The 25,906-nt window shown below is 46.8% G+C and overlaps 2 protein-coding genes across 5 annotated transcripts in view; both read left to right on the top strand.

The window, feature by feature from the left end:
* Nucleotides 1-2,294, top strand: part of IRAK2 (interleukin 1 receptor associated kinase 2) — a 57,514-nt gene extending 55,220 nt beyond the window's left edge. Inside the window, exons 12-13 of one of the 2 annotated variants that reach the window (XM_068557741.1) lie at nt 55-346; nt 1,323-2,294. In XM_068557741.1, the coding sequence (XP_068413842.1) occupies nt 55-346; nt 1,323-1,429 (399 nt within the window). In that variant the 3' untranslated portion in view covers nt 1,430-2,294. Of the gene's footprint in view, nt 1-54; nt 347-1,316 lie in introns of both variants that reach the window. The other variant, XM_068557740.1, reaches the window with a different exon arrangement.
* Nucleotides 2,295-5,483: 3,189 nt separating this feature from the next.
* On the top strand, nt 5,484-24,897 carry TATDN2 (TatD DNase domain containing 2). 3 transcript variants are annotated; one of them, XR_011075739.1, is made up of 8 exons: nt 5,484-6,161; nt 6,296-6,688; nt 11,431-11,925; nt 17,560-18,429; nt 20,644-20,771; nt 21,987-22,170; nt 22,371-22,467; nt 22,588-22,661. XR_011075739.1 is itself a non-coding variant. In XM_068558925.1 (8 exons), exons 2-7 carry the CDS (start codon nt 6,302-6,304, stop codon nt 22,726-22,728), a joined length of 2,205 nt encoding a protein of 734 aa, XP_068415026.1. In that variant the 5' UTR covers nt 5,484-6,043; nt 6,296-6,301; the 3' UTR covers nt 22,729-22,761; nt 22,925-24,897. The 3 variants fall into 3 exon arrangements, 2 of the variants coding, with proteins under 2 accessions (XP_068415026.1, XP_068415024.1); XM_068558925.1 differs by lacking the exon at nt 22,371-22,467 and adding an exon at nt 22,925-24,897 and having other exon boundaries at nt 5,484-6,043; nt 22,588-22,761; XM_068558923.1 differs by lacking the exon at nt 22,371-22,467 and adding an exon at nt 22,925-24,897 and having other exon boundaries at nt 22,588-22,761.
* Nucleotides 24,898-25,906: the final 1,009 nt, after the last annotated feature.

The following is a 25,906-nucleotide window of genomic DNA, read 5'->3' as shown; positions in this document are numbered from 1 at the left end:
ATTTTTAATTTCAGGAAAAGTTCTCAGTGAGTGCCCTTGTCTCTCTTCCCAAAGGTGTGTGGCTCTGTGGCTGCTGTGGAAGAGCAGCTGAGAGGCCAGGAGACGTCGCTCCCTTGGAGTGGTCTTTCCGAGCACACAGGCTCTTCCTCCAATACTCCGGAAGAAACGGACGACGTGGACAATTCCAGCTTCGAAGCGTCCTGCTCCATGAGGGAGGCACCCTGGGCCGGGGCTGCCGCCTCGCGTCCCCCCCCAGCGGATGGAGAAAGCGAGCTGCCGGCTGGTGGGGCAGTGGAAGCTGACTCCTCCTCTGAGGCCCGCGCCAGTCCAGAACCTCCTCAGGATGGTAAGCGTGGGATCTGAGTCCTTATACACTCTCATTTATGTCCCCAACTCAGCCTATCATTTATTCCTTCTCTCCCTCATTCACGCGTTCATTTGATTATCCAGCTGTTCACCTGCCAGCTGGCCGCGCCAAGAGAGCCATCCTCCCTCTCCCCCGGCCCCCGAGGTCGAGTCCCTCACGCAGTCCTGTCCACTGACCTTAACATCCCTCGGCTCCATCTGCTTCCCTGCATTGCCCGTCCCCAGACCCCTACCCCTCATCTAAGCTACTCTCCTCTTGCTGGATGACCGCACAGCCTCCCTGTGGCCTCCCTGATCTGCTCGGGCCCCTCACCAGTTCTTCTTCCAGGGGCCAGCCGGAGTGGTTTTTAAAAACAACTCATGTCACCCCTCGTTTAAAGCCCTTCTGTGGTTCCCCATTGCACTTAGAGACCAAGTGAAAACTCTCCCTTGGGACTAGCAAAGCCCCTTGTGGTCTGTTGCCGGCCGCCTCTCCATCCTCACTTCACACCTTGCCAGCTGCTTCCAAAGGTAGCTTCTATTTCTGACTCTGGGGTCCAAACACACCAGGTTTCCTTCTGAAATAAAAATTCGGAAGGCCTTTACAATTCAGCGTCCTCATCCCCTGGTACGCGTGGCTCTGTGAATGTCTCAGGCTCTGACCTTTCCTGTTGTTCCTCCTCCCACATGGAGGTGAGAGGAAGAAGAGAGAGAGAGTGTAAGCTTCATTCTAACACTGCCCCCCACCCCTCAGGGGAGAAGCATGGAAGCCCCTCCTCTCTGAAAGGTGGGGGCAGGTGACAGGCCTTCCCTGAAAAGGCAGAAGCAATGATAGTGCTCGTTCCACTCAGGGCCTGATTCAGAAGCCCGATTTAAGTGAAAAACTGTGACCAAGTCTGACTTTCTAAGAATTATAACAACTCTTTCCAAATACCTTTTGTTCAAGTTCTTTACTTTCCATTGAATGTCAGCTACAGAGACTTCGTGGAAAATTGAGATCAATGAGGCCAAAAAGAAACTGATGGAGAATATCCGGCTCTACAAAGAAGAGAAACTGGATAGCATTGAGCTTTTTGGCCCCTGATGACTTGACCACAGCTGAGGACCCTCGTCCTCCATTGGAAAAATGAACGTCAATTCGAGAAAAAGATCTAAGGAAGAATCAAGATCTCCCAGGAAACACCAAACATCAGCTTTCCTTGGGTGGCGGCAGAGACACTTCCATTTTACCAGAGTGAGTTAGGGGAGACGGGACCTCAGCTTTCAGAGACACAAAAATCCATGAAGTCCTCTTCCTTTCTGAGATTTGTCAGTCAGAGCTCTGGGTTATCAGGAGACTGAAGGGGAAACCCTGATACATGAGCCCAGGATGTGGGCGATTTTGTGGTTCCGGGGAGCATGTGACGATAACCACCCCAATAGATGCCATTGCCTGGCTCTCACCCTCGACAACCGACTGAGCATTCTGAGCGCTGATGGCACTTTCCAAAGCTAACATCTCTGGGTAATATTTGCCACCAACTGCCTGCAAACTTCCATGACCTTTACATGAAAGACTTTCAACTTGTGTCCCATTTCGGTTCTTCACTCCCTCCTCAAGGTCTCAAGTTTTACGAATGCCAGACACCTGGCAGAAGGCTCTGGAGATTTTCTGCTTTCTCTTTCAGAAATCTTGCAACCCACAGATATTTATTTAATGCCCACTCTGCACCTTTATCCTCCCATCCCACTAACGCTAATATTTTAAATGGAGTTTTTATTTAGAGAATATGTATTATTTATGGCTGGATGAAGAGCCAGGGGAACTAGGTTCATGTTTGATTCTGCTGCTAGTTTAATTTCTGGAACCTCAGTTTCCTTGTAAGTAACATGCATTCATCCTCCCTCCCTGGGCTGTTGGGGAGGAACGGGTGAGACATGGCTACAGAAGTACTTTGAAAATGCACTTGTCCTGTTTTATTAAATAAATTTTTAAAAAGACATTAAGCGTTTATTTTTGTCACGTACCTAACATTTATTGCAGTGGGTATATTTCTGAAAAGTCACGTTGCAAGTCTTTTTAAATTCAGCGTGTCCTATTTTTATTTTTTTATAAATTTATTTATTTTATTTATTGATTTTTGGCTGTGTTGGGTCTTCGTTGCTGCGTGTGGGATTTCTCTAGTTGGGGCGAGCGGCGGCTACTCTTCGTTGCGGTGCGCGGGCTTCTCATTGCGGTGGCGTCTCGTTGCGGAGCATGGGCTCTAGGCGCACGGGCTTCAGTAGTTGTGGCTCGCAGGCTCTAGAGCGCAGGCTCAGTAGTTGTGGCGCATGGGCTTAGTTGCTCCACGGCATGTGGGATCTTTCCGGACCACGGATCGAACCCATGTCCCCTGCATTGGCAGGTGGATTCTTAACCACTGTGCCACCAGGGAAGTCCCACCCTTGTCTTGAACTCTGGTGGCTGTGAGGATTCAACTAGAGTCCGTGTTACGTGCCCTGAACAGGACCTGGCATGTGGTAAGCACCTTAAAATTATGAGCAGTATGTTTCCAAAGCATTTTGAGCAATAGAGGACAGTTGCCAACTGGGTAATATTACCCAGACAGATTTGCATTTCCAGACCAGGGCTTCACAAATTTCTGAAGAGGTCAGAGAACCACTTTGAGAATCTATGAAAGCTTTGGATTTTCTTCCTCCAGCAAGCTGTAAATTCATACATACACAATTCTGTATATGAATTCCAGGGGTTCATGAGCACCAAGGTGTCTTTCCATGAATTCCTAGAGGTAAGGCCTGACTTTTTTTAGGTTAATATATGCACACAGCAACAAACAAACAAACAAAAAACCCAAACAGTACAAAAGATTACATGGGGGGTTCCCCACTGGGACCTTAGTCCCTCGTTTCTTCTCCTCAGAGGCAATGGGTGTTACTAGTTTGGGGATTCTACCAGAGATGATAAAAAAATTTTTTTTTTTAAATCTTTGTGCTCAACCTCATTAGTTATTAGGGAAATGAAAATCAAAACCACCATACAGAGAGACACCCCTGGGGGAAAAATATCTTCTAAAGAGGTTTCTGAGAATGACTGGAAATTCCAATTAAAATGAGATAGATTTATCTTGACAAATATTGCAATACTAGCAACATTTCTCTGAATGTGGGTACTACTAAGAGCATTCCAGTGACTTTATCATGTATATTAAAAATTAAACATTTGTCATGTGTTTTGTCATTTCTATCAGGTATTTAAAATAAATTTTATTAGGTATTAAAAAAAATCAAAACCACAATGAAATAACCACTCACACCTGCTTGGATGGCTGGACTAGAAAAGACAGACAAAAACAAGTGCTGGCAAGGATGTGGAGAAATTGGAACCCTCATACATTGCTGGTGGGATTGTAAAATGGCCAGCCACTTAGGAAAAGTTGGAAAGGTTAAACATAGTTTCCATATGACCCAGCAATTCCACTCTAGGTATCTACCTAAGAGAAATGAAAACATATTTATACAAAAACTTACACACCAGTGTTCATAGCAGCAATATTCATAATAGCCAAAAGGTAGAAACAACCCAAATGTCCATCAAAAGATGAAAAGTTAAACAGAATGTCGTATATCCATACAATGGACTATTATTCAGCCATAAAAAATGAAGTACTGATACATGCTACAACATGGGCAAACTTGAAAAGATAATGCTAAGTAAAAGAAGCCAATCATATATTGTATGATTCCATTTTTGTGAAATGTCCAGAACAGGCAAATCCATAGAGACAGAAATTAGAAGTGTGTGTGTGTGTGTGTGTGTGTGTGTGTGTGTGTGGAGGGGGAGTGGTTTGGGGAGGGAAGTGGTAATGATCACAAGATTTTAGGGTGATGCAAAGTTCTAAACTTAGATTATGGTGATGGTTGCACAACTCTAAATGTACTAAAAAAAATCATAGAATTATATATCGGTGAACTTTATGGTATGTAAATTATATCTCAATAAAGTAGTTAGAAACACACAAATACAGAGCGGTTACTCTCAGGCATTTAAAAACATTTTATCTCGAGGCTCCACTCCTCTCTCATTTATTATTTTTTGCTGTACACAGGGTATTTTCATTCATTCTGGAACCTGTGTTTTCTCACATCTTTTTTGGCCATTCTTCCTCAACATTACTTTTGGAGCAGTTCATTCTTTTTGCCCGGTATTCCATTGTATGGTCCTTCTGTAATTTACGTAACTAGCTTCACTTGCCGGGTACTGAGATTGTTTCCATTCTTCCTGCTCCCAATGGTGCTGCCTTCCAAGGAGGTTTCACCAATACGGTGATGTATGGGAGTGCGTTTCCCCACATCCTCAGCTACGAAGAATGTTATCACTCTATTTGATCTTTGCTAACCTAATGGGTGAAAACATAATTTTATTTGTACTCCCTAAATGACAGAAATGGAGCCATTTTTTCATATGTTAAAATGAAATATAACAAATTTCTTGATTTGTTTCGTTCATCAGTTCATTTCCTTTGCCCACTGAAATATCTTATTGCCAGAGTTTTTACATAGTAGGGACATCAGCCCTTTGCCACGTGTTCCAAATATTTTTCCAAGTTTGTACCTTGTTTTTTAACTTTTATATTTTTTTGCCAGAAGGATATTTTACATTTTTGTGTAGTCTTTTTTATTTTTTCCCCCGTAGTTTCTAATTTCTAATTCCAATTCTGTCATTTTCTGTGTTTTGTCACTTGGTCTCTGTAAATGGAGTGATGATGCTGGTGTGGGTTCGATGAGCGTATCTGGATCTGAAGGCGTCCTGCTAAGGGGGACAGCGCTGAGTGGCAGGGAGCAGCCCTCGGGAACCCGGCTCCCCTTGTTGTCCCCTACCCACACCAAGGGCAGGCCTGAGGAACTGCGGCCGGGCCTCAGCTTCGCGCTCTTCGAGCTAACGTGAGTGGCTCCGCCCCGTCTAGCTTCCGACCAATGGACGGGCTCCTTAAGGCGTAGGGTCCCGCCCCCAAACCTCCTGGCCAAAAGGAAAGCTCCGTCTTGCTTGGAGTCCCGCCCCTTGTCGATTTGACCAATGGGCGGCCTCCCTTCAGCGCAGGACCCGCCTCCGCCGCCCGCCGCGTTGCAGACCTCACCGCTCATTCCGGTAGGCGGGCGTAGCGGAGGCCGGTGTGGTCGGAACCCGGGCGGAGGCAGGGCCGGCGCCGCAGGACTGAGGCGGACGGCAAGCGGGCGGCCAGGGCAGGGCGTCAGGCCGGTGCAGGCTGCGGGGCCGACGTCCGGGCCGCGGGAGCAGGGACGGAAGTTGGGGCGGGGCGGACCCGGGGGTGTTCTGAGGAGGCGGACTGGGGCGCCACGGGCTTCTGAGGGGCGGCTCGCCCCCTTCCGGCCCGGGGCTGGTCGGCGGGGCCGCGGGGGCAGGGCGGGCTGCGTGCTGGGTCTGGCCCTGCTCTGCGGCCCGCGCTCGGCGTTCCGGGCCTCCGGGCCGTGCGCCCGCCCAGGGCCTGCGGGTCTGGCCTCCAGGTGTGGACCTAACAGCGCCCTGTAGCCTTCTGAAGCGCTGACATCTGCGAAGGGCTTTGTATTGTAAACTCAATCAGAGCGCGTCGTAGTCCCGGAAGCGCTTTGACATCCCCGAAGTAGCGCTGTGCAAACTGAAGCGCTTGGTAATCGCGGAAGCACGTTGTGGGCTCGGAAACCAAATCGAACGAAGCCTTTGGTAAATCCTGGGACCTTCTGGACTTCCCCGAAGCGCTTTGGAATCGCAGACATTCGAAGCGCTTTGACATCTCTGAAACCTTGAGCACTGTGATGGGCAGTGGAAAGAAGGGGGAAAGGTCAGTGAAGCCAGCCCCTGGCTCTCACCTACTGGCCTGCCCTCCCTCGGGGAGTCCCGGGATAGCGGGAGGCTGAGGAGGGGCAGCTACAGCAGGAGTGGTGGTGGATTCCCGGCTCCCTCTTCACCTTGCAGGTGCCCATGGCGTCGGAGAGGCGCAAGGTCAAGTACCACTGGAGCAGCCCTTCGGAGCGGAGTTCCCGCAAGCGCAGCTGCCTCCGGGAGCCCAGTGATGTGGCCCCCTCCAGCTGGCCGGCTCACAGCTCTGTGTCGCGTTCAGGAGGGGCCAGCAGCCCCAAGCGCATGAAAACCCAGAAGGAGCATGGTGTGTCCTGGGGCTCATCCCGCCGCAGAAGTTCCTCCTCCTCCTCCCATTCCTCTGGCCCAGGTGTGGGTGGAGCCGCCTCCAAAGGAGGCCTGATTCAGAGCTCAGGAGAGTTCCTTTCGTCAGGGGGATCCCCTCGGTGCCCTGCCAGACCTTCTCTAGAAGAAATGGCTTCTCTCGAGGAGGAAGCCTGCAGCCTTAAGGTAAGTGGCCCCAACGCCTTGCAAACGGTGAAGCCCTTTCCACTTGGCTTGAGATGTTGGAGATAGGAATTTTGGTGAAAGGATACTAAAAAAAAAAGACCAGGTCTCTTAAGATGCCTGGAATCTCCCCAGGGGAGAGCAAACTGGAAGACGTCAGAGGATAGCCTGAAGGTCGGTGGAGAGGTAGTTTGCGAACTTGGCAGCATTTTGGAACTACTTTAAAATCCTTGCGCCTTCCTGCCACCCTGATGAGGTTATGCTGGGGTGTGGGCGGAGCTGCCAGGTGTATATAAATATTCCTCAGGTGCTTGTAACCCACAGTCAGTCAGGATGGAGGCTCGCTGCGCCGGGAGGTAGATGGCGTACCCTGGAGACACAGATGTATGTTATTTCGGTTGTAAATTTAGGGAATTGTGCCCTGTACTTAGAAGCACAGAACCAAGAAAAAGAATTTGGTTCTTGGTGTGGCTTTTCACCAAGGTTAAGGTTTCCAGCACGTTGAGGTTTTGCGTGGTGGGGTAGGGTTTATTTTGGAGGTTCAGCGTTTAGTTCCCCAGTGGGAACACACAGGAGGATTTCATAATACTGGGGGGCAGACTGAGGAGTGCTTCATGGAGGAGGTGCAGTTCATCCACTCATTTGTTTTATGTTAACTCTTATTTTTTAATTTTTAAAAATAAATATTTATTTTTTTTTGGCTGCGTTGGGTCTTCCTTGCTGTGCGCCGGCTTTCTCTAGTTGCGGGAGGCGGGGCTACTCTTGGTTGTGGTGCACGTGCTTCTCATTGTGGTGGCTTCTCTTGTGGAGCTCGGGGCTCTAGGTGCGCGGGCTCAGTAGTTGTGGCGCATGGGCTTAGTTGCTCTCCGGCATGTGGGCTCTTCCCAGACCAGGGATTGAACCCGTCTCCCTTGCATTGGCAGACGGATTCTTAACGAGTGCGCCACCAGGGAAGCCCAATTTTATGTTAACTTTTTTTTTTTTTAAAAAAAAGATTAAGTTTACTCGGCATGTGCGAGTATGTCTGTGTGTATGTATGTGTGACAGAGTTGATCGTGAGTTTGGAAAGGTTCAGTCTCTTGCAGTCAGTCTGCTGCTTGCAGGTTAGAGAGAGGAAAGGAGCCCTAGTTTATGTTACTGGCTACTGTGTGAGCGTCATCCACCTCTTTAATCAGGTCTTGAACAAATATTTACCTACGGCCTGGTTTGTGCCAGGCAGTGTTTCTAGTTGCCCGGGATTTGCTTTCTAGGTTTTGGAGGTCTGGGCCTTCAGAGGTGGGGAGGAGTTCTGTGTGTGAAGGAATGGAGGAAAAGTCTTACTTGGGTGAGATGGGCTGCCCCTAGATAAAGTTATCATTAAAAAACCCAAACGCAGCCGGAAGGAAAGTGGTTTGTCCTTAAGCCTTTGCTCAGTGGTTTCTTACGTGGAACTGAGAAGTGAGGCTGTATTTAGCTCTGTATCCTCGCCGGCAGGCTGTTGTTTTTAGGCGAAGTGCTCCAGGTGTTTTCAGTGTGGCTCTCACAGAACTCTTGTGGGCACACTGATTTTTTAAAAAAATTTAATGGTGAGCTGAAAAGCTTTGTCTTTGACATAAGAATACTGAATATGACTCAAATGTAAATCAGGTAAATATGAGGCTAATTTGATCTTGTCATTAATTCTTGCTGCAGCTTCAGTGGTTTTGGGTACAGGGTAAAACTGTCAGTTGATTAAAGGTAATGGCAATAACAAGATGAGGAGGCACGGAGGAATCTAGCTTAGTGTTTCAGGTGTGCTGCATCCTCCGCTGTCCTGTGGGGCTGGAACTGGAGAGTTGAGGGTGTGGCCTGTCTGCGGGGTGGTCTAATTCAATCATAGACACACTTTTCTCTCATTTAGGCCTAAAGGGCCTTGTTTTGTCACAGTTTAATGGTTAACCTTGGAGCGATGAGTAGTCTGGTCCTGTCTCAGAAGTCTTGCGTTTTGCTGATGCCCTGCTCTCAGTCATAAGCGCTTGAGTGAGGATTGTGTGCCGCACATTCTGTTGGATGGTGGAGCCATGAGGTGGCTTGTAAGGAGCATCCAGTTCGGAGGGGGTGCTGCAGAAGTCACAAGACTGCCTCACCAGGTGGTTTGGTGCAACAGAGATTCCGGAATGGAGGCTGGGGAGCTAGGTAGGGGGCAGCTTGCTGTACGGTGTTATGAGCTAAGGGAATTCGGATTTTATTCCAAGCCATTAGCGAGCTCTATACAGGGCGAAGGCAGATTTTGCACTTTTGGAAAATCACTCGTGTTGTATAGAATATGAGGATGTTGATGGGATCGATCCCAGTTGTCCTACTCTAGTACTGCTAAGGGCTCTCCTTAGAGAGTGTTAGTTTGAAAACAAGATACAGTACTTTACTCATATTTAAAAAAAATAACTAATTAATTAATTAAACATCCTTATTGGAGTATAATTGCTTTACAGTGTTGTGTTAGTTCCTGGTGTATAACAAAGTGAATCAGCTATACGTATACAAATATCCCCATGTCACCTCCCTCTTGCTTCTCCCTCCCACCCTCCCTATACTTATCTTTATGAATTTGAAAATGCTTCTCTGACGTTCCCCTCTCTCTGCACCTCTTCCCCTCTTTTTCTGCAGTCATTTGCACACTTGTTTATCTAATAAGTCCAAAGTCCTGTCAGCAAGCACTGCTGAAGGGCATGCACAGAAACGGCCTGTTCTCCCCTTGGGTCTTCCTAAGGTCCCCTCACCACTCGCCTACCTTCTACCCACTCATCCACCTGCTCTTCTGCATTTGCTCTGTAAACATTGAGGGGTACACACTTACCTTCATGTGTCCCCCCTCAACACACACAAGTCTCTGTGCCAGGTTATGGAATATTCTGAGGGGAAGATGTTTGTCGTAGTTCATTCTGGCTGCTGTAACAAAATGCCTCAGACTGAGTAGCTTATAAACCACAGAAATTTATTTATTATAATTCTGAAGGCTGGAAGTCTGATATCAGGGTGCCAGCTTGGTCAGCGAGGACTCTCTTCTGGGTCACAGTCTTCTCTTTGTGTCCTCACATGGCAGGAGGGGGCAAGGAAGCTGTCTTGGGGCCCCTTGACTAGGGCACTAATCCCATCAATAAGGGCTCCACTTTGATGATCTAATCACTTCCCAAAGGACACACCTAATACCGTCACCTTGGGTGTCAGATTTCAACATATGAGTTTTGTGGGGAACACTTTCAGACCATAGCTAGACTGGGCATTTTGGAATCACTAGAGATTCCTGCTGGCCAGCCTCTCCTTGTTTGTGCCTTATTACCTCCAGGATAATTGTGAGGTTTTCTCAGATTCTAATGCTAGCTGATGATCTTGGTTTACTTTATAGAGAAGGTTAAATGTGTCTTTCATGAGCATCTTCACCTACCTTAATTTTAGTTTTTAGTATGACATATCCAAATTTCTAATTCAATTTAGAGAAGGAAGAGTGGAAGGGAAAATTTAAGCTTTATGATGTGCTAGAGCTTGTCAAATATGAGTCTCAATATTTGACCTCTAGATGCTCACATAATCCTCAGTCTTGTGAGGTGGGCCTTGTTATCTTTTTTTTTTTTTTTTTGAGAAGTAAAATCATGGTTATGCTAAACCCTTGAGATTTTAATCTTTTTTGTTTGTTTTTTTACAGAAGTATAGTTGATGGCAGTGTTACCTTTACGTATTAGTTAACAAATACTTAGATATCAGTCAACACATATTTGAGCACCTGCTATGTGTAGGCCCTGGGAAGATGAGACTCAGAAAAGTTGAATGACTTGACCAAGGCCACACAGCTTGTACGGGGCAGAGCTGTGGTATAATCTCGGATGAGTCTGACTTCAAAGCTAGTGTTCTTTCTGCTGCTGCCCTCTGTGAGCATGTGTTCCTCCTGACCCAGTGTTAGGTGTGAGGGGTGGGGAGATGGAGAGGGCAAGATCCTTCCCTTGAGGAGCCCTCTGCAGGGTCACGCAGCCCAGACACGAGAGAGCATTGTGCGTCTTGGCTCTTGAGGGATGAAGCTTTCACGGGTGGTCCTGTGTCCTGCATCTTCACTCAGCGGGTGTCCAGTGCTTGGGTGGAAGGCTGTGCTGGGGCTGGAGGTGCAGAGAATAGGGCAGTTCATCACAGTGCAGTGTGTGGAGTGTTGTAACAGGGATATTTGAAGTACGAGGGGTCAGAGGACTGAGTGACTAACCCTCGGGAAAGTCCTCACAGAAGAGGTGTCATTTGAGTTCTGTTGATGGCCAAGGCAGAAGAAAGGACATTTCAGGCAACAGGAACAACGTATGTCCAAAAAGTGTCAGGAAATGCTGGTCTGACGCTTGGGGCACTGCTTGTTCCTGGGACCCTCCTTTCCCCCTTCTCCAGCGTTTTCCTCATTCCCAGAACACCTGGGTGTGTGGAGAAAGGCGGGAGGTGATGCTGGAAGGAAGGTTGGGGGCCAGCCTGGGGAGGAGGGCTTCCGGGGTCACACTCAGGAGTCTGGGATGTATCCTGCAGGCAGATGTAGAGCCGATGAAGGGTTTTAAGCAGAGGTGTGACGTTGCCAGATTGTAGAACTCCTTGTGGCACCTGTAGAGAAAGGATGGGAGGAGGGAGCAGGCTGGGAGCCCCTGAAATTGTTAACAGTGGCTGACAGTGCTGAGGGCTGGCATGACATCTCCACTGATGTCTCATTTGCCAAGTGCTTCATATAGGAAATCACCTTTCATAATGTGTCATTTTCCTTCCAGGTTGATTCCAAAGATAGTTCTCATAACCCCATGGATTCTGAATTTGCAGCTGAAGCTGACGTTCAAAATGACATAATTGAGGAACCAAACAAGGTCCAGAAAAGGCAGAGGGATAGACTTCGAGACCAAGGCTCTACCATGATCTACCTAAAGGCCATCCAGGGCATCCTGGGAAAGTCGATGCCAAAAAGGAAGGGAGAGGCTGCCATGAAGGCAAAACCCAACACGGCAGAGCGTGCCAGCCGCGGAGAGGGGCCAGCCAGGAGTGTCACCATATGTGCTCCTCAGAAAGAGAAAACGTCTGCCCCAGAGGTCAGAGCGGAGGAGGAGAAGGCTGTGCCGGAGAAGAGCGGCTTCTGGGACAGGAGAGTGGTGATAGACCCTCAGGAGAAACCCAGCGAGGAGCCTCTGGGTGGCCGAAGGACAGTCATTGACAAGCGCTGTCCAGTCCTGGAGTTTTTGGATGACTCTGACTCGCATGTAAACGGCCAGAAAGTGAGTCAAGCTCATGCCAAGCATGGGGTTTTGAGTTCTGTTAAATGTATTTGGTCTTTTTAGTTTGTTCCTGAGTGTTACTCATTCAACACTGTACTTGACTTACCCAGGGCTCCAGGGAGCAAATTGTTGGTTCTCTTCTAACATAGCTTTCAGGGTTATTAAGAAACCTCAATTCAGTGCTGTTTTTGTTTTAGGATTTATATGTTTGTTAAGACATAGATTTGCCTGTGTAACAAAGGCCAAAATAACAGTGGCTTAAAGAAAACAGAAGTTTGCTTTAAGGAGGATGGCTCCACAGTGTGGGGGACTGGGGTGTCTTCTGCTCGATTCTCTGCTGCCCCTCAGCAGTTTCCATCTTGCGGTCTGAGCTACTGTGACCTGGCTCAGCACATTACATTGACATTCCAGCCGGGAGGAACAGGAGAAGAACATAGTACATTCCCTCCCTTTTAAGAGTTTGGCTCAGAAGCGGTCCCCATTGTATCTGCTCATATCTGTTGACAAGAATCTAGAAACCTGGCCGACACCTGCAAGAGAGTCTGGAAGATTCCAGACTAATTTCCATCTGGGAAGCTTTACATTCAGATAAACTTCTATTGCTGTAGAGGAAGGAGAGAGTGATACTGAATGATATTGGAGGGAAACTAACGGTTTTTAACACTGCTTATAATTTTGAGGAAAAAAACACTCCTCTGTTGTACGCATCTCCGCCCATCCTTCACTACCGCTGCTTGGAGGTAGCCCCTTTCGTCTCTTTTAACTCTCGCTTCTAGTACTTACCTCCATATTTCTAAGTAATTTTTCATTGTTTATTTTTTGAAAATGTAGACATCTGTGGACTTCCTACTCAGGAGATGAGAATTTAGTTCTCTACACTTCGACAGCACCCACGCCCATAAATGTATCCTCTCTCCCTTCCTGCAGCTCCCTGTATCATAATACCATTTTTAGCCAAATCTATTTGATTTATTATCACCATATTCATAGCTGAGTTACTTAGTATACTTTGATTACATTTCCTTTCTTAGAAAAGTTGATTTTCCTTGGAGTTCATCTTAGCTTGTTTTTCCCTTTAGTTTTCTCTGTTCCTGTGACTATGACTGTTTCACCTCCAAATTGCTAGTGCCGTAAAATTCTTCTCAATGTTGTCAAAATAAGTAATCTGTTCCCCACCTTTTTTTTTTTTTTTCCGAGGTTTAGCCCTTTTGTTTCCTTAAGATTCCTTTTTTCCTCTGTCTCTTTTCATCTCTGCTTTCTTTATGAATAATTAAGGAGAGTGTATATAATGATAATATATACTCTTAAAATTTTTGACATACTTAATGTCTAAGAACACTGGCTTAGTCTTTTGAGTATTCCTTTTTTAGAACATCCTGTTCTTGTTTTGAGGTTAAATACCTTCTCTTGTTTCTCTGAGAATATGATTAAAGGTTTGTTTTGAAGTTTTCTTTCTGCACTGCTGAGTTTCCTTCTGATTTTTTTTTTTTTCCTAAATATTTTGGTTTCCGTCTTTTGTGATAGGGCTTTCCTCAGATGTTTTGGGTATCTGTTCATATTTTAAAAATGAAGCATTAAAAAGCCGATTGGAAGTTCTCAGTGCCTGGAAGGGCTTATTAACTGCTGCCTTGAACATAGGTGATAACCTGTGGACTCCCAGTTGGATCTGTAGCTTTTTCCTCAGAGGCTACAAGGGGTCCCTGGGACAAATCTTCCAGTGCTCTGCCCAGGAGCACACCTCTGGCTGCTAGTGTTTTAGGGGTCAGATTGAGGGAGGTGCCTGGGTTCTCACTGTCCAACACGTGATGGTCTCTCACCCTCAGCTATGTGTGTGTTGTCCCTGATTACTCCACAGTCTCCGTGGTTTAAGTTTTCCAAGTGTGAACCTTATCTTTTGCTGGGTGGGGAAGGGGCAGACCCATCTGTACAGGATGGGAGCAGGGATCTGGGGATCTAACTTCACAAATTCTCTTATTTTCATCTCCAGCTTCACCTTCATTTTGAGAGGTCTGGTACCTCCAATTCCTTAGTCTTCTGGGGTCCTGTAGTGTGATTCAGCATGTTTCTGGGTTTTTCTCATTGCGGGCTTAGGTTTTGGCCATCTGCGATCTGCTTATCCAGTAACTGTTCATCTGTCTGCTTTCTAGCATCCAATTTTTATTTAATTTGCTTTGCTGTTTATTCTGTATGCTTTCTCTTTGTAGGTTTATGCTTTTTCAAGTCCATTTCCTGTAATTTTAAGAGTTTTTGGGCGGGGAGGACAAAACCCACATGTGCTGTATTTAATTGGAAATCCCAAGAACAGTAGGTTTTGTAAACTACTTTTCCCACCAAATATATAATGTCTGTGTTTCCTGTCTAACATAGATCATTGTTTGGCTGCCTGGAATTCCATGGTATGGATGAACTTTCCAAATTTATATACCCAAACTCCTATTTGTCAAACTGGACATTTAGATTATCTGTTGGGTATCTATTTGGGGCAGCATGATATGGTAGGTCAACAGATGAGTGTTGGGATCAGACAGTTTGGGTTCAAATCCTGGCTCTGCCCCGCCTAAACTGCAGTCTTGAGAAAGTCACTTTACCTCTTGGAGCCCCAGTTTCTTCCTCTGTATAAAAGGCACGGTTCTTTAAATGTTATCACAGACTAATACAGGGATCAGCAAACTCTGTCTGTAAGGGGCCAGATAGTAAATATTTTAGGCTTTTTGAGCTTTTAAGGCCTCTGTTGCAACTATTAAACTGCGCTGTAGTAGCATGAAAGCAGCCATAGATAATATTTAAGTGAATGGGCCTGACTATATTCCAGTAAAACTTTATTTACACCAACAGGCAGTGCATTGGATTTGGCTTGTGGGTCACAATTTGCTGAACCCCGAATTAATACATGAAAATCCTTTGCTCAGTGCCTCGTGTATAGCAGACTCTCAATAAATGTAGCTTTAAATTTTACCATATGGGCTTGAACCTTAGGCAGTCTTGAGTATAGGTAATCTCCGGTTTTCCCAAAAAGGAAACCCAAAAACATTTTCCTGGCCAACTTGACAATCTAAAGCCTTTCAGGGTCTTAGATGACGTCATCATAAGTCTGTTTATCATATATATTTCTAGGTGCATGTGCATTTTTGAAGTCACTTTTTTCCCCACTCTGCCATTTTTCCTCCAGCCTCACATTTCATTAAATAATTTTGTTAAACCTTTTCACATGTTTCTCTGACATGGTCTTTGTTGTCACTGGAGTTACTTTTTGTGTTATGTAATGTGATTTCCTGAACTTCCCTGACGATAAGAATGAGAGAATCTGACTCAGGATGTCTGAGATGGGACTGGGGAATTGGTATTTTTTAACAGATACTCTCGGATGATAGAGAAGTTTGTGAAGCAGTCAGAGGACATCTCTACCCTTCCATCTGAGTTGGAATTTTAACTGTTATTATTTCTATTTAAACTTCTTATTATGGGATATTTAAAACATTTATGAAAATTACCCACATACCCATCACTCATCTTCAATAAGTATTAACTCACTGCCAGTCTTGTTTTATCTCTGTGTCCCTTTTCTCTCCACAAATTATTTTGAAGCAAATCCCACCTACCGTATCATTTCATCCATAAATATTTCAGTGTGTATCTCTAAAATTAGATACAGGATCTTTAGGGAAAAAAACAAGCATAACTACAGTTCTGATCTCTCCCTCTGCCCTCTCTCCCCTCCAATCCTTTTTTTATTTTTGGCCGCACCATGCGGGATTTGAGATCTTGGTTCCCTGACCAGGGATCTAACCCATGCCCCCTGCAGTGGAAGCATGGAGTCTTAACCACTGGACCACCAGGGAAGTCCCTCCCCACAATCCTTAATAGCATCAACTATCCAGTCAGTGATTAAATTTCCCTGTCTCGTGATTGTTTCAGTTTTTTTGAAACAGGATGTAAGAGTCATGCGTGTCAATTTCTAAATGTGTTAAGTCTCTTAGTCTCTGTAGATTCCTCCTCCCCTCCCCTCTGCAACCCTGTGTTATTTATTTGTTGTTAAAATAAATAAAAGGTGTCATTTGACTTGCAGAATTTCCTGCAGATGAGATCTTACTGATGCAATGTAGCACTTTTTGAATCTGTATTGGTCTGCCCGTGGAAATTCTATCCCACCTTGCAAATAGCTGTTCCCATTGCATTCAGTTTGTGTTGTTCAGTTTTTGGAGGTATATTTTTGGGAGCCCAACAGTGTAACCATGTCTAATTATTTTTTAGGTTACTTTTTTAGGAAATATATTTACATTGTTTAAAAATAAAAATGTTTTTAGTGAAAAGTAGCTTTCCAGCTGGCCCTGTGTTGCCCTATTCCTTCACCTGGATACCACTTTATACATATCTTAAGTGTTTTTCCAGTGTAATTTTATGCATAACCACTTACCATACTGCTTTTTAAAAAGTTATCTTTAAAAAAAAGTAAAAACAATCTTGAAAAGCTTTGTTAAAAATGATGTCCAACACAGAACTGTGAGGTCATACCTGCAGGAATAATTATTAAGTCTGTTAACTATTTTTGCTTCCCATCTCCCCTCCTTTTTAAAAGAATGAGCTAAGGGAACCTCTTTAAACGTCTCAAATTAGCTTGATTGAGATTTGTTTGGGGTCATTTGTCTTTTTCAAATAAAAGAGTACATCTTGTAATAGAAGAGACTTTGTAGGGACTTGAATATAAAACAGACCCCTCAGAAAAGGGAGCATCATTTTGGGGAGAAACCCTTACCTTCCATATGGGCATTTTTTGTAATTTTAATCAGATTAACTTTTGGTTTTGAAAAAAATGGTGAATTATATATATATATATATTTTTGTGTGTGTGTGTGTGTGTGAATTATATTTTGAAGAACTAGATTGCAAACATGTTAATTATGTGTTAGTGTATGCGATAGACATTTTATTTGTTCACATGTGAACACATCGGGCACTTGGTGCTGGCACCTATGTGTGACTTCTCTAGCATGTGGTCGTGGGTACTCAGCCATCATATGGTGGTTGGCCTCTCCCAGAGGAGCAAGCGGAGAGAACCAGGGGAAATAGCAAGGCTGCTCTGACGTAGCCCTGGAAGCTGCAGTGTCCCTTTTGGTTCCATCAGTTACAATACAAGTTGGCCCAGGTTCAAGGAGAGGGGTCACAAACCCCATCTTACAGTGGAGAGTAGTATCAAAGAATTTGCAAACACGTCTTGAAACTGCTACAGCTGTGTGGTTGTGCGTTTTGAATGTGTGAGAGACCTGCTGTTAAGGATGAGATGCTGGGTGCTTCTTTTCTTTAAAACCCCCAATACACTGTGTGTTCTGGAGAGCAGTTTCTCCCAAGAGGGGTCTTCAGAAAGGGAATGTAGGCACAGCTTCCCTTTCAGGGATGGCATATGAGACCATGGGCACAAGTTTATTCCCTTTAGCTGATAGGACTGTTCCTAGTTGTAAGCTGACTCGCTTTCTGGGAATAATAAGGAAAACAGGTGACAGAGTGAGCAGAGGAGCCAATGCAAAGCCATCATCACGGCCAGAAAAGCAGCCAGGGCTTCTGTCCTGGAGGTGACTGAGCACGGGAGGCTGTCTTCACATAGGAAGAAGGCTAACCTGTTTCTTTTCTTTTCTGCAGCCTAAAGACCGGGAGGTGGTGATGGAGCGCAACTCTTCAGGAAGTGACTGGTCCGACGTGGACGAGATTTCCACAGTCAGATTCTCTCAGGAGGAGCCCGTATCCCTGAAACCCTCAGCGGTTCCAGAGCCTTCTCCCTTCCCCACGGATTACGTCATGTACCCGGCTCACTTGTACAGCAGTCCCTGGTGTGACTACGCCAGCTACTGGACCAGCGGTCCCAAGACCCCCGGCTACCACTCCGTGGGCAGTGGCGGCAGCGACACCGTGCAGGTGGAGAGGAGCGGCCGGGGCTCTTCCCCCCACTCAACGGTGAGCCCCCAGCACAACTCCAGAGAGCGCCAGGCCGCTGAGGAAGGCAGATCCTGGAAGTCGCGTTCATCTCGTTTCTCCAGAAGCTCGGAAGAAGAAGAGGTGAAGGAGAAAAGAACATTCCAGGAGGACGTGCCGCCACGTCCGTGTGGAGGACCCGCATCTAGCTCCCTGCCCAGGAGCCGTCGGGAGCCCAGGTTGGAGGGTTTCATCGACACCCATTGTCACTTGGACATGCTCTATTCCAAGCTGTCGTTCAAAGGGAGCTTCACAAAGTTCAGGAAAATTTACAGCAGCTCCTTCCCTAAGGAGTTTCAGGGCTGCATCTCCGACTTCTGCGATCCTCGCACACTGACAGATGGCCTCTGGGAGGACCTGTTGAAAGAGGATCTGGTGTGGGGGGCCTTTGGCTGTCACCCCCATTTTGCACGTTACTACAATGAGAGTCAAGAAAGAAATCTTCTGCAGGCCTTAAGGCACCCCAAGGCCGTGGCATTCGGGGAGATGGGCTTGGATTACTCTCACAAGTGCACCACGCCTGTCCCGGAGCAGCACAAGGTAATGTCGTCCTTAGTTTGCTGACAGACTTATTTATTTAGTTCCTCTTTTAGTTGCTGAAACACAAGGGTTGCTCTACTTTTGGAACTAAAGAGTTTAGAGTCTCTAAAAATATGATCGCTCTTAGCCAGACCCTGTAGATGTCATTGGTCAAATGCTTCACAAACTATTTCTTACCTTTCAGCTTCATTATGTAAGAGGAGGGGCTTAGGTGCTGAGTGACTTTTACAGCTAATGATACAAATGTCAAAACTTCCGTTCCTTCTTGGGAAGCAACATGTTGTGTTTGTTTAATTAAACAATATATTTTTATTCTGATTTTAAAGTTAGTGTGCCCATTTCAGAATATTTGAAAAATACACAAATGTGTAAAGATCATTTCCCATTCCATCAGAGATAGTGACCATTACCATCATAAGACTTTTCCCTCCCAGCAGGCTGCATTTACTCTTGTGCTTCACCTGGCTTCCCGGGGAGGACAGATGCTCCAACCCAGACACAGTTCCTGTCCCCTAACAGTTCTTCCTTCTTAACGTTTTTGAAATTCAGATGTGTTTTAAAATGCATATTTTTAATGTTGCTGTCCCTTGGAGAATTGCAAGGGACAATTGGTGGTATGTCTTACAAGCACCTGTCATGGAATCAAGGAAATGTGTGTTGTATGCATGTGCTTTTTAAAAAAGAATTTAAGAAAGTTAAAAAGAGAAAGTTACAGATTTGAATGTTTTTTCCACTGTGAAAATGTTCCTGCTTCATTGAACGTGCTTTGAAAAATAGGCTTTTTAACAGCTATGTTATATTCCATCCCAAGGCTATAATAGTTTGAGTACTCAATAGTTTGAGTATAATAGTTTAAGTACTTGCGTACTCAAGGCTATAATAGTTTGAGTATTCAATAGTTTGAGCATAATAGTATTGAGTACTCACTACTCAATAGTTGAGTACTCAAGGAAGAATTTTTTAGAAGCAAAAATTAAATGTTGGAATCAGAATCCCTTGCAACCTCTTGCCTCTGGAGGAGTTCAAGGAGGGTTGATGTGTTGGGGAGGGATCCCGCCGGCTGTAGGTACTGGAACTAGCTCGTCTTTAAAGTCCTTGGCAAGCATTCTATGCTGTTGGTTGCCAGGGTCACTTTGCTTTAGTTGAAAACACTGGTTAAAAGTGAGTTATATCAGAACTGGTATTGGCGCAGTGCCACTATTTTGAGAAGAGGCAGTATAAGTGGTGGACTTGAAAATGTCATTCTCAAGTGAATACCACCTGACTCAAATTACCAAAAGCGTCTTCTTATTTGATGTTAAAAATTCAAACACGAATGATATTGCACAATTGAAAAAGCTACTCGTGAAAACATAAAGTTTAAGATGAGGTAATTTCTTTATAATGAATTAGTATTTTTGTTCTTTTTTTTCTAAACCTGAACTTAGGAAGAATGAGAATAAGGAGAGAAGAAGAGGAAAGAATAAGATCTAGCCCTACTTTTTTCTTTAAAATTATTAGCAACAGGTGTATTTTACTACTAAAGACTTTTAAAGTAGCTAGAGTTTAAAAAAAAAAAAAAAAAGGTAGTATATCTGTAGGTATTCACCTAGAAGGAGATCTGATTTTGGTTAAGTAAAGAAAGCAAGTTCCAGGAAATATGTATAGTATTTATTCTTTCCACAATTACTTGAGCGCCTTCTGAGAGCCAGGCATTGTACAGACATATACATGGCAACTTTTTGCATAGGAAAAGGTGTGCAAGGTGATGGATTACCTCTTGGGAGTGGGAGTGGAGGTGGGGGCAGTGAAGGGGAGGACACTTAACTTGTAGTGGTGCTCCTGAGCCCAGCCCAGCCCTGCAGCCCCACGTGAGTATTGCCTAGGGGTGGCTGTGTGGACAGCCTGGGTTCAGATTTGCATTGTGGTGCTACAGTTTACCAGCTGCAAGTCACTTGACCTCATTTGGAGCCTCAGTTTCTTTGACTGCATGATGGGCTAACAGCAGTACCCATCTTAGGGTGCTTGTGAAGATTACATGTTATAATACACCTAAATAATAATACTACCTAGTAAGCACTCGGTAAGTGTTAGCTATTATTATGCATTATAGAGTTTAAAAGTAAAGAATTGAAGAAGACAGTGGGGCTTGTGCAGTGGACCGGCTGTTCTGGGGGGTAACAGACATCCAGAGTGGCCCTAACCCACAGGTGTTGCCACTCTGTCTTCTCCCAGGTGTTTGAGAGGCAGCTGCAGCTGGCCGTGTCTCTCAGGAAACCCTTGGTGATCCACTGCCGAGAAGCTGATGACGATCTGCTGAAAATCATGAAAAAATTTGTGCCTCCAGACTACAAGATTCACAGGTGAGAGTCTAGGACTTCAGCGGGCAAATGAAGTGAACATGTCCCTCCGTCTAGGACATTCATGGGAAAACAAATTCAGTGAGGAGAGGATTGATGATGTTACGTCTTTACATAGAATCTTTTCTCAAGATTAACTGTCAGGTTGACCCATGTGAAATTTCTGATATTTGATCATTTTTTAACCTAAAAAACGGCAACTTCATATGGTTTGAGCTAATACCCTAAATCACTGTGACCCCCATCGCAGGAAGCAGGCTGTAGTGGAGGCTCGGTTCCCAGAACTGAGAGCTGTTGATCTTGGGAGAGGCTGCTGTGGGTCCAGTGACTGAGCACACGAGAACATTCCAGGGCACCTGAAAAGAAATTTTCTCTCCTACTTTGAATTTGAAAGCCCATCCCTCCCCACTTCCCCCACCCCCAGTTAAAGTCCAGGATGTATTTTCTCTAAATGGTATCTAGGGGTTCTCCAGTTTGGTAAACTCACCAACCTGCCCTGGTATGTCTGTCCTGGGCATGGGCTTGGCTTGGGGGGGCCCCTGGGGAGCAGTGGGAGACAGCTGGTGACTCTGCAGAGGGCGTGGGGCTGAGGTGGGCGCAGGGTGCCCTGGGAACCAGAGGAGGGGCCCTTAGCTGCGTCTGGCTACAAAGAGGTCAGGAGGTGATGCCCACTGGCACTTTCATGATGGGTAAGATGGGTTAACTGAAAAAACAGGGAGTCTAGAACCCAAGCCAGGTGGTGCCAGGTGGCTGAAGGGGTGAGGCTGTTAGGCCTCTAGACCATTGCCTTCCAGGCGCCCAGGCAGAGAGAGTGACGCCTCTGAGTGGAGCCACCACCAGAGGTGAGATGAGGCACAGTCACTCGGCCCTTCTGGGCTAATGTGTACCGTACTAAGGACGTGAACAGACACCAGGTTAAGAGAAGAATATTCACCTGTAGGCCACTCCCCAGTATTTTTATTGTTTGTTTCCTTCTGGTGCATTTGATTACATGGACGTAGTGTTTACCTACTCTAGTTGTGATCCAGATGGGCTGCCGTTTTTAATTCTGCTCCTGACTGTGTTGACTGTGAGTCCTTCCCTTGGATGCAGTCTTTCCATTTCTGAGAATTTACCCACCGAAAATAACTTAAAAGAGGTGAAATGTCCAGAGGGAGTTGGGGGCTTCTGCAGAGGGGATTATGAGAGAGCCCTGATCTGGAATTCTCCTCCTCGCAGGCATTGCTTCACCGGCAGCTACCCGGTCATTGAGCCCCTGTTGAAGTACTTTCCCAACATGTCCGTGGGCTTCACGGCGGTCCTGACCTACTCCTCTGCCTGGGAGGCCCGGGAATCTCTGAAACAGATCCCGCTGGAGAGGATCATCGTGGAAACTGATGCTCCCTATTTCCTGCCTCGACAGGTAAGGGTGTCTTCAAGCTGAGTTGAGGCACTGAGGAGAGAGGGTGGGAGGTGTGCAGTCCCCCTTGCAAGGCTGGCAGGACCAGAGCCACAGTACCTTTCCAGGTCCCACCCTTGGCTGTGTAGATGTCTCCTCTCTGTTGCTTTGCAGAACCAAAGTCTAGGGGGCTGAGAAGCTGAAGGGTAACCACTCTCTTCCAGGCAGTGCAAAGCCCTACCCTGTAGAGGGTAGTCCAAGGAAGCGTGGGACCCTGCTCACCCAGAGCCCCCCTGACTGGGACTCTCCCTGCACCTGCAGGTAAAGGGGTCTCTACACAGCTCCAAAGAGGCCCTGCTGGGGCAGGGCCGGGGAGGGAGTTGTGCGTGACAGCTCTGCACAGAAGGCACAACGATATCCTGAATGCTTGGTGTCTTCCAGGTTCCCAAGAGCCTTTGCCAGTACGCCCACCCAGGCCTGGCCTTGCACACGGTTCGAGAGATTGCCAGGGTCAAAGACCTGCCGCTCGCCCGCACCTTGGCCACCCTGCGTGAGAACACCTGCCGCCTCTACAGTCTTTAAGCAGAGGGTGCCGTCAGGAGTCTCCCAGAAAAGGTGATAAAAATCACATTACATAGTTTTTAAAAACCAGGACAAAAATGACTTTGGCTATAGTTTTTAAATGTAGAGCATGTAGACATAGGGTGAGCAATGAACCTGGTCTGTCTTGAGTGAACTCAAGTTTAACCTTCGTCCTTTTCTCTTCCCCGCCCTCCAGGATGACCAGTGGCCTGGCAGGAGAAAGGCCGTGTGAGCTCTGCCTGTGTGTCCCTGCTCGAGGATGTTTGAGAGCCCGCTGGGATGGAGGAAACCCGGACAGGACGTTTCCTGAGACCTCGTCGGAGGCTTCTGCTTCAGGCTGGTTGGGGGTGGGGCCGGCGTGCGGGGGGCTGGTGAGGGGCTCGGGCTGGCCTCCCGGCTGCAGTGCTCCAGGGCAGCCCGGGAAGAAGAGGAGGCTGATGTGAGGGCGCAGCGAGCTTGCCCGCCCAGTGCCTGTCTCCGCAGCTTGTGGTGCGAGCAGTCCGTGAATAAAGTCACACTGCTCCTCAGCGAAGTGCACGTAGGCGTGTAGCTTGGTTCCTGGTTCTCCACTGTCAACACGAACCCCCGGTGGGAGATCTCCTCTGGGGGACATTTGCCAGAGACCTGTGTTAGAGGCTGATGCTCCTGCGGCCAGAGAAGGCAGCTCCTCCCTTCCCCGGGTGACTCTTCAGTCTGGCTCTCACTGTTGCTGCGTCAGCTCCGAGTTGGCACTGGCGGAAGGACCTTGGCTGCTGGTCTCACTGGTTCCACTGCCATCAATATGGAGGGGCCAAAGGGGCGCTCACGGTCCAGGGCAAGTCCTGGCCGAGGAACATCTGGACAGACTGGGGGACTTGAGGAGGAGGAAACCTGCTTGAGGAAGACGACCCCGAGGAAGGTGATCCCACTTACCGAGGCCCCCAGGGCTGCAGCTCAGTTGTGTTAAACTGACAGGGTCCAGTCTGCAGCAGATGCTGTCTGCTAGTCTGCCGTCAGGGGGTCCCAGCTGCCCTGTGCTCCACTTTGCCCCCTTCTCCTGGAGCACTGGACCAGAAATACTCCTTCTGTTTCATCTCATGTGACAGCCCCTTGTGTGCCCCATCCAGGTCGAGAGGTAAACCAATTTAATTTTCCAAAGCTCTGCTGGCGCTGCCCAGCCCTGTTCTATTGCCTATGCAGAACAAGAGGCCTGGTGTCCATGGATCTCCCGTTCCCCGTCTTGGGGCTCTCCCTTGCCTTGGCCTCTGCTGCGTCCTTTCTCCGTGGTGAAAGTGAGAGCCCCTTCTTGGACTTTGAACAGCCAGGTCATCTCAAGTTCTGAGCTGTGCTCTGCTCCCTGCTGGTGCCTTGTAAAGGTGTGTTCATTACAGGCCCTGGAAGGTTATGACGGTCAAGGGTTAAGTGTGAGGATGCTCTGCATTTGGGACAAAAGGATCCTTTTTTCCAATCTTCCTCAGTGCGACAGGCCACCCTGAGTCCCTTGTCTGTTTCTTGGAGGCCAGTAGCTGAAATCGTAAGATCCATCGCTTATGCTGGATGCCTCTAGGTGTTTGTGGAAGGTGCTTTTGAACCTTGTAACCTGCAAGGGAATGGACTTTGCATTTCATATGTGGTATTTCCCTCTTGCCCCGGTACCCAAGTTGCTGGCCTGGGAAGTAGGCCTTAATTCACTGTCGACCTTCCGTGGATCAGCTGTGCGTCATCTGTGCCGCAGATTTGGCAAATCCGGGGCCTTGTTCTCCTGCTTGGAAGATTTGGAGGACTAAGTATTTCACAGCGCTTTGTTGTCACCCAATGAACTGTCCCTTATCCATCTCCTTCACAACAAGGCCTGTACATCACAACTGCCTCCGAGGGAAACCAGCCGGGCCTGTGTTCAAGGACTAAGAGTGATAACTCAGTGGATGTCTCTGAGCCATTGCAGTCTCCCTGCCAAAGTAAAGCACAAGGTGCTATATACTTTTATCTCCAGGATTTAGGATTATCATTTCTGTTACTCAGTGAAACATTACCTGTGTGGGAGTGAAAGCTTGTTGGCATTGTTTTTGATTGGTTTAGGATGGCTGACTTGATTGTTTTTGCTGTGTTGCCGGAATGCCTCTGTGTCTCTGCCCCCTCGCTCCCTTTGACCATCTCTTTCTGAAAATAAAGTGATGGATCTTCAGCCAACTCCCATGGTCTCCATGTTCGTTTATATTTCTCAGAGTGTTAACGATGGTTTAGTTGCTGACTAGCTTTGTAACCTAAGAATCCGAAGGTCTGGAGACATTCACAAATATACCTGTGTCTCAGCAAGATTCAACTGGAAAGGGCTTCCCTGGTGGCACAGTGGTTAAGAATCCGCCTGCCAATGCAGGAGACACGGGTTTGAACCCTGGTCCGGGAAGATCCCACATGCCGTGGAGCAGCTAAGCCCGTGCGCCACAACTACTGAAGCCTTTGCTCTAGAGCCTGCAAGCCACAACTGCTGAGCCTGTGTGCCACAACTACTGAAGCCCACACGCCTAGAGCCCGTGCTCTGCAACAAGAGAAGCCACTGCATTGAGAAACTTGTGCACCACAATGAAGAGTAGCCCCCGCTCGCCGCAACTAGAGAAAGCCTGCGCGCAGCAACGAAGACCCAATGCAGCCAAAAATAAATAAATTAATTTAAAAAAAAAGATTTGCTAAAAAAAATAAAAATTCAACTGAAAAGGGCTTCCCTGGTGGCGCAGTGGTTGAGAATCCGCCTGCCAATTCAGGGGACACGGGTTCAAGCCCTGGTCTGGGAAGATCCCACATGCCGCGGAGCAACTAAGCCCGTGAGCCACAACTACTGAGCCTGCGCGTCTGGAGCCTGTGCTCCGCAACAAGAGAGGCCGCGACAGTGAAAGGCCTGCGCACCGCGATGAAGAGTGGCCCCCACTTGCCGCAACTAGAGAAAGCCCTCGCACAGAAACGAAGACCCAACACAGCCAAAAATAAATAAATAAATAAATAAAATTTAAAAAAAATAAAAAAATAAAAAAAAATTCAACTGAAAAGAAGAATCCCTGGTAACTTCTTAAAAGTTCTGCTGCCTTTGAGCATTAACTCTCATTTTACTGCCTGGAAACACCCAAATACACTGCTGCTGCTTAGCTGTGAAAAATACATAGACACCTTCTTTGTTCCAGAGCAACGCAGTAGGAGGAGGAAA

Source organism: Eschrichtius robustus, chromosome 12 (assembly GCF_028021215.1).
Source record: "Eschrichtius robustus isolate mEscRob2 chromosome 12, mEscRob2.pri, whole genome shotgun sequence".
NCBI classification, from domain to species: domain Eukaryota; kingdom Metazoa; phylum Chordata; class Mammalia; order Artiodactyla; family Eschrichtiidae; genus Eschrichtius; species Eschrichtius robustus.
Note: the sequence above shows the minus strand (reverse complement) of the source record. Positions and strands in the feature narration are given on the sequence as shown.

Bases quoted from the DNA above. Each gene is read 5' to 3' on its own strand.
- TATDN2 (XM_068558925.1), top strand. From the start codon at position 6,302: ATGGCGTCGGAGAGGCGCAAGGTCAAGTACCACTGGAGCAGCCCTTCG. The intron at 11,926-17,559 runs GTGAGTCAAGCT...TCTTTTCTGCAG, and splicing joins CGCATGTAAACGGCCAGAAA to CCTAAAGACCGGGAGGTGGT. The intron at 22,171-22,587 runs GTAAGGGTGTCT...GGTGTCTTCCAG, and splicing joins CCTATTTCCTGCCTCGACAG to GTTCCCAAGAGCCTTTGCCA.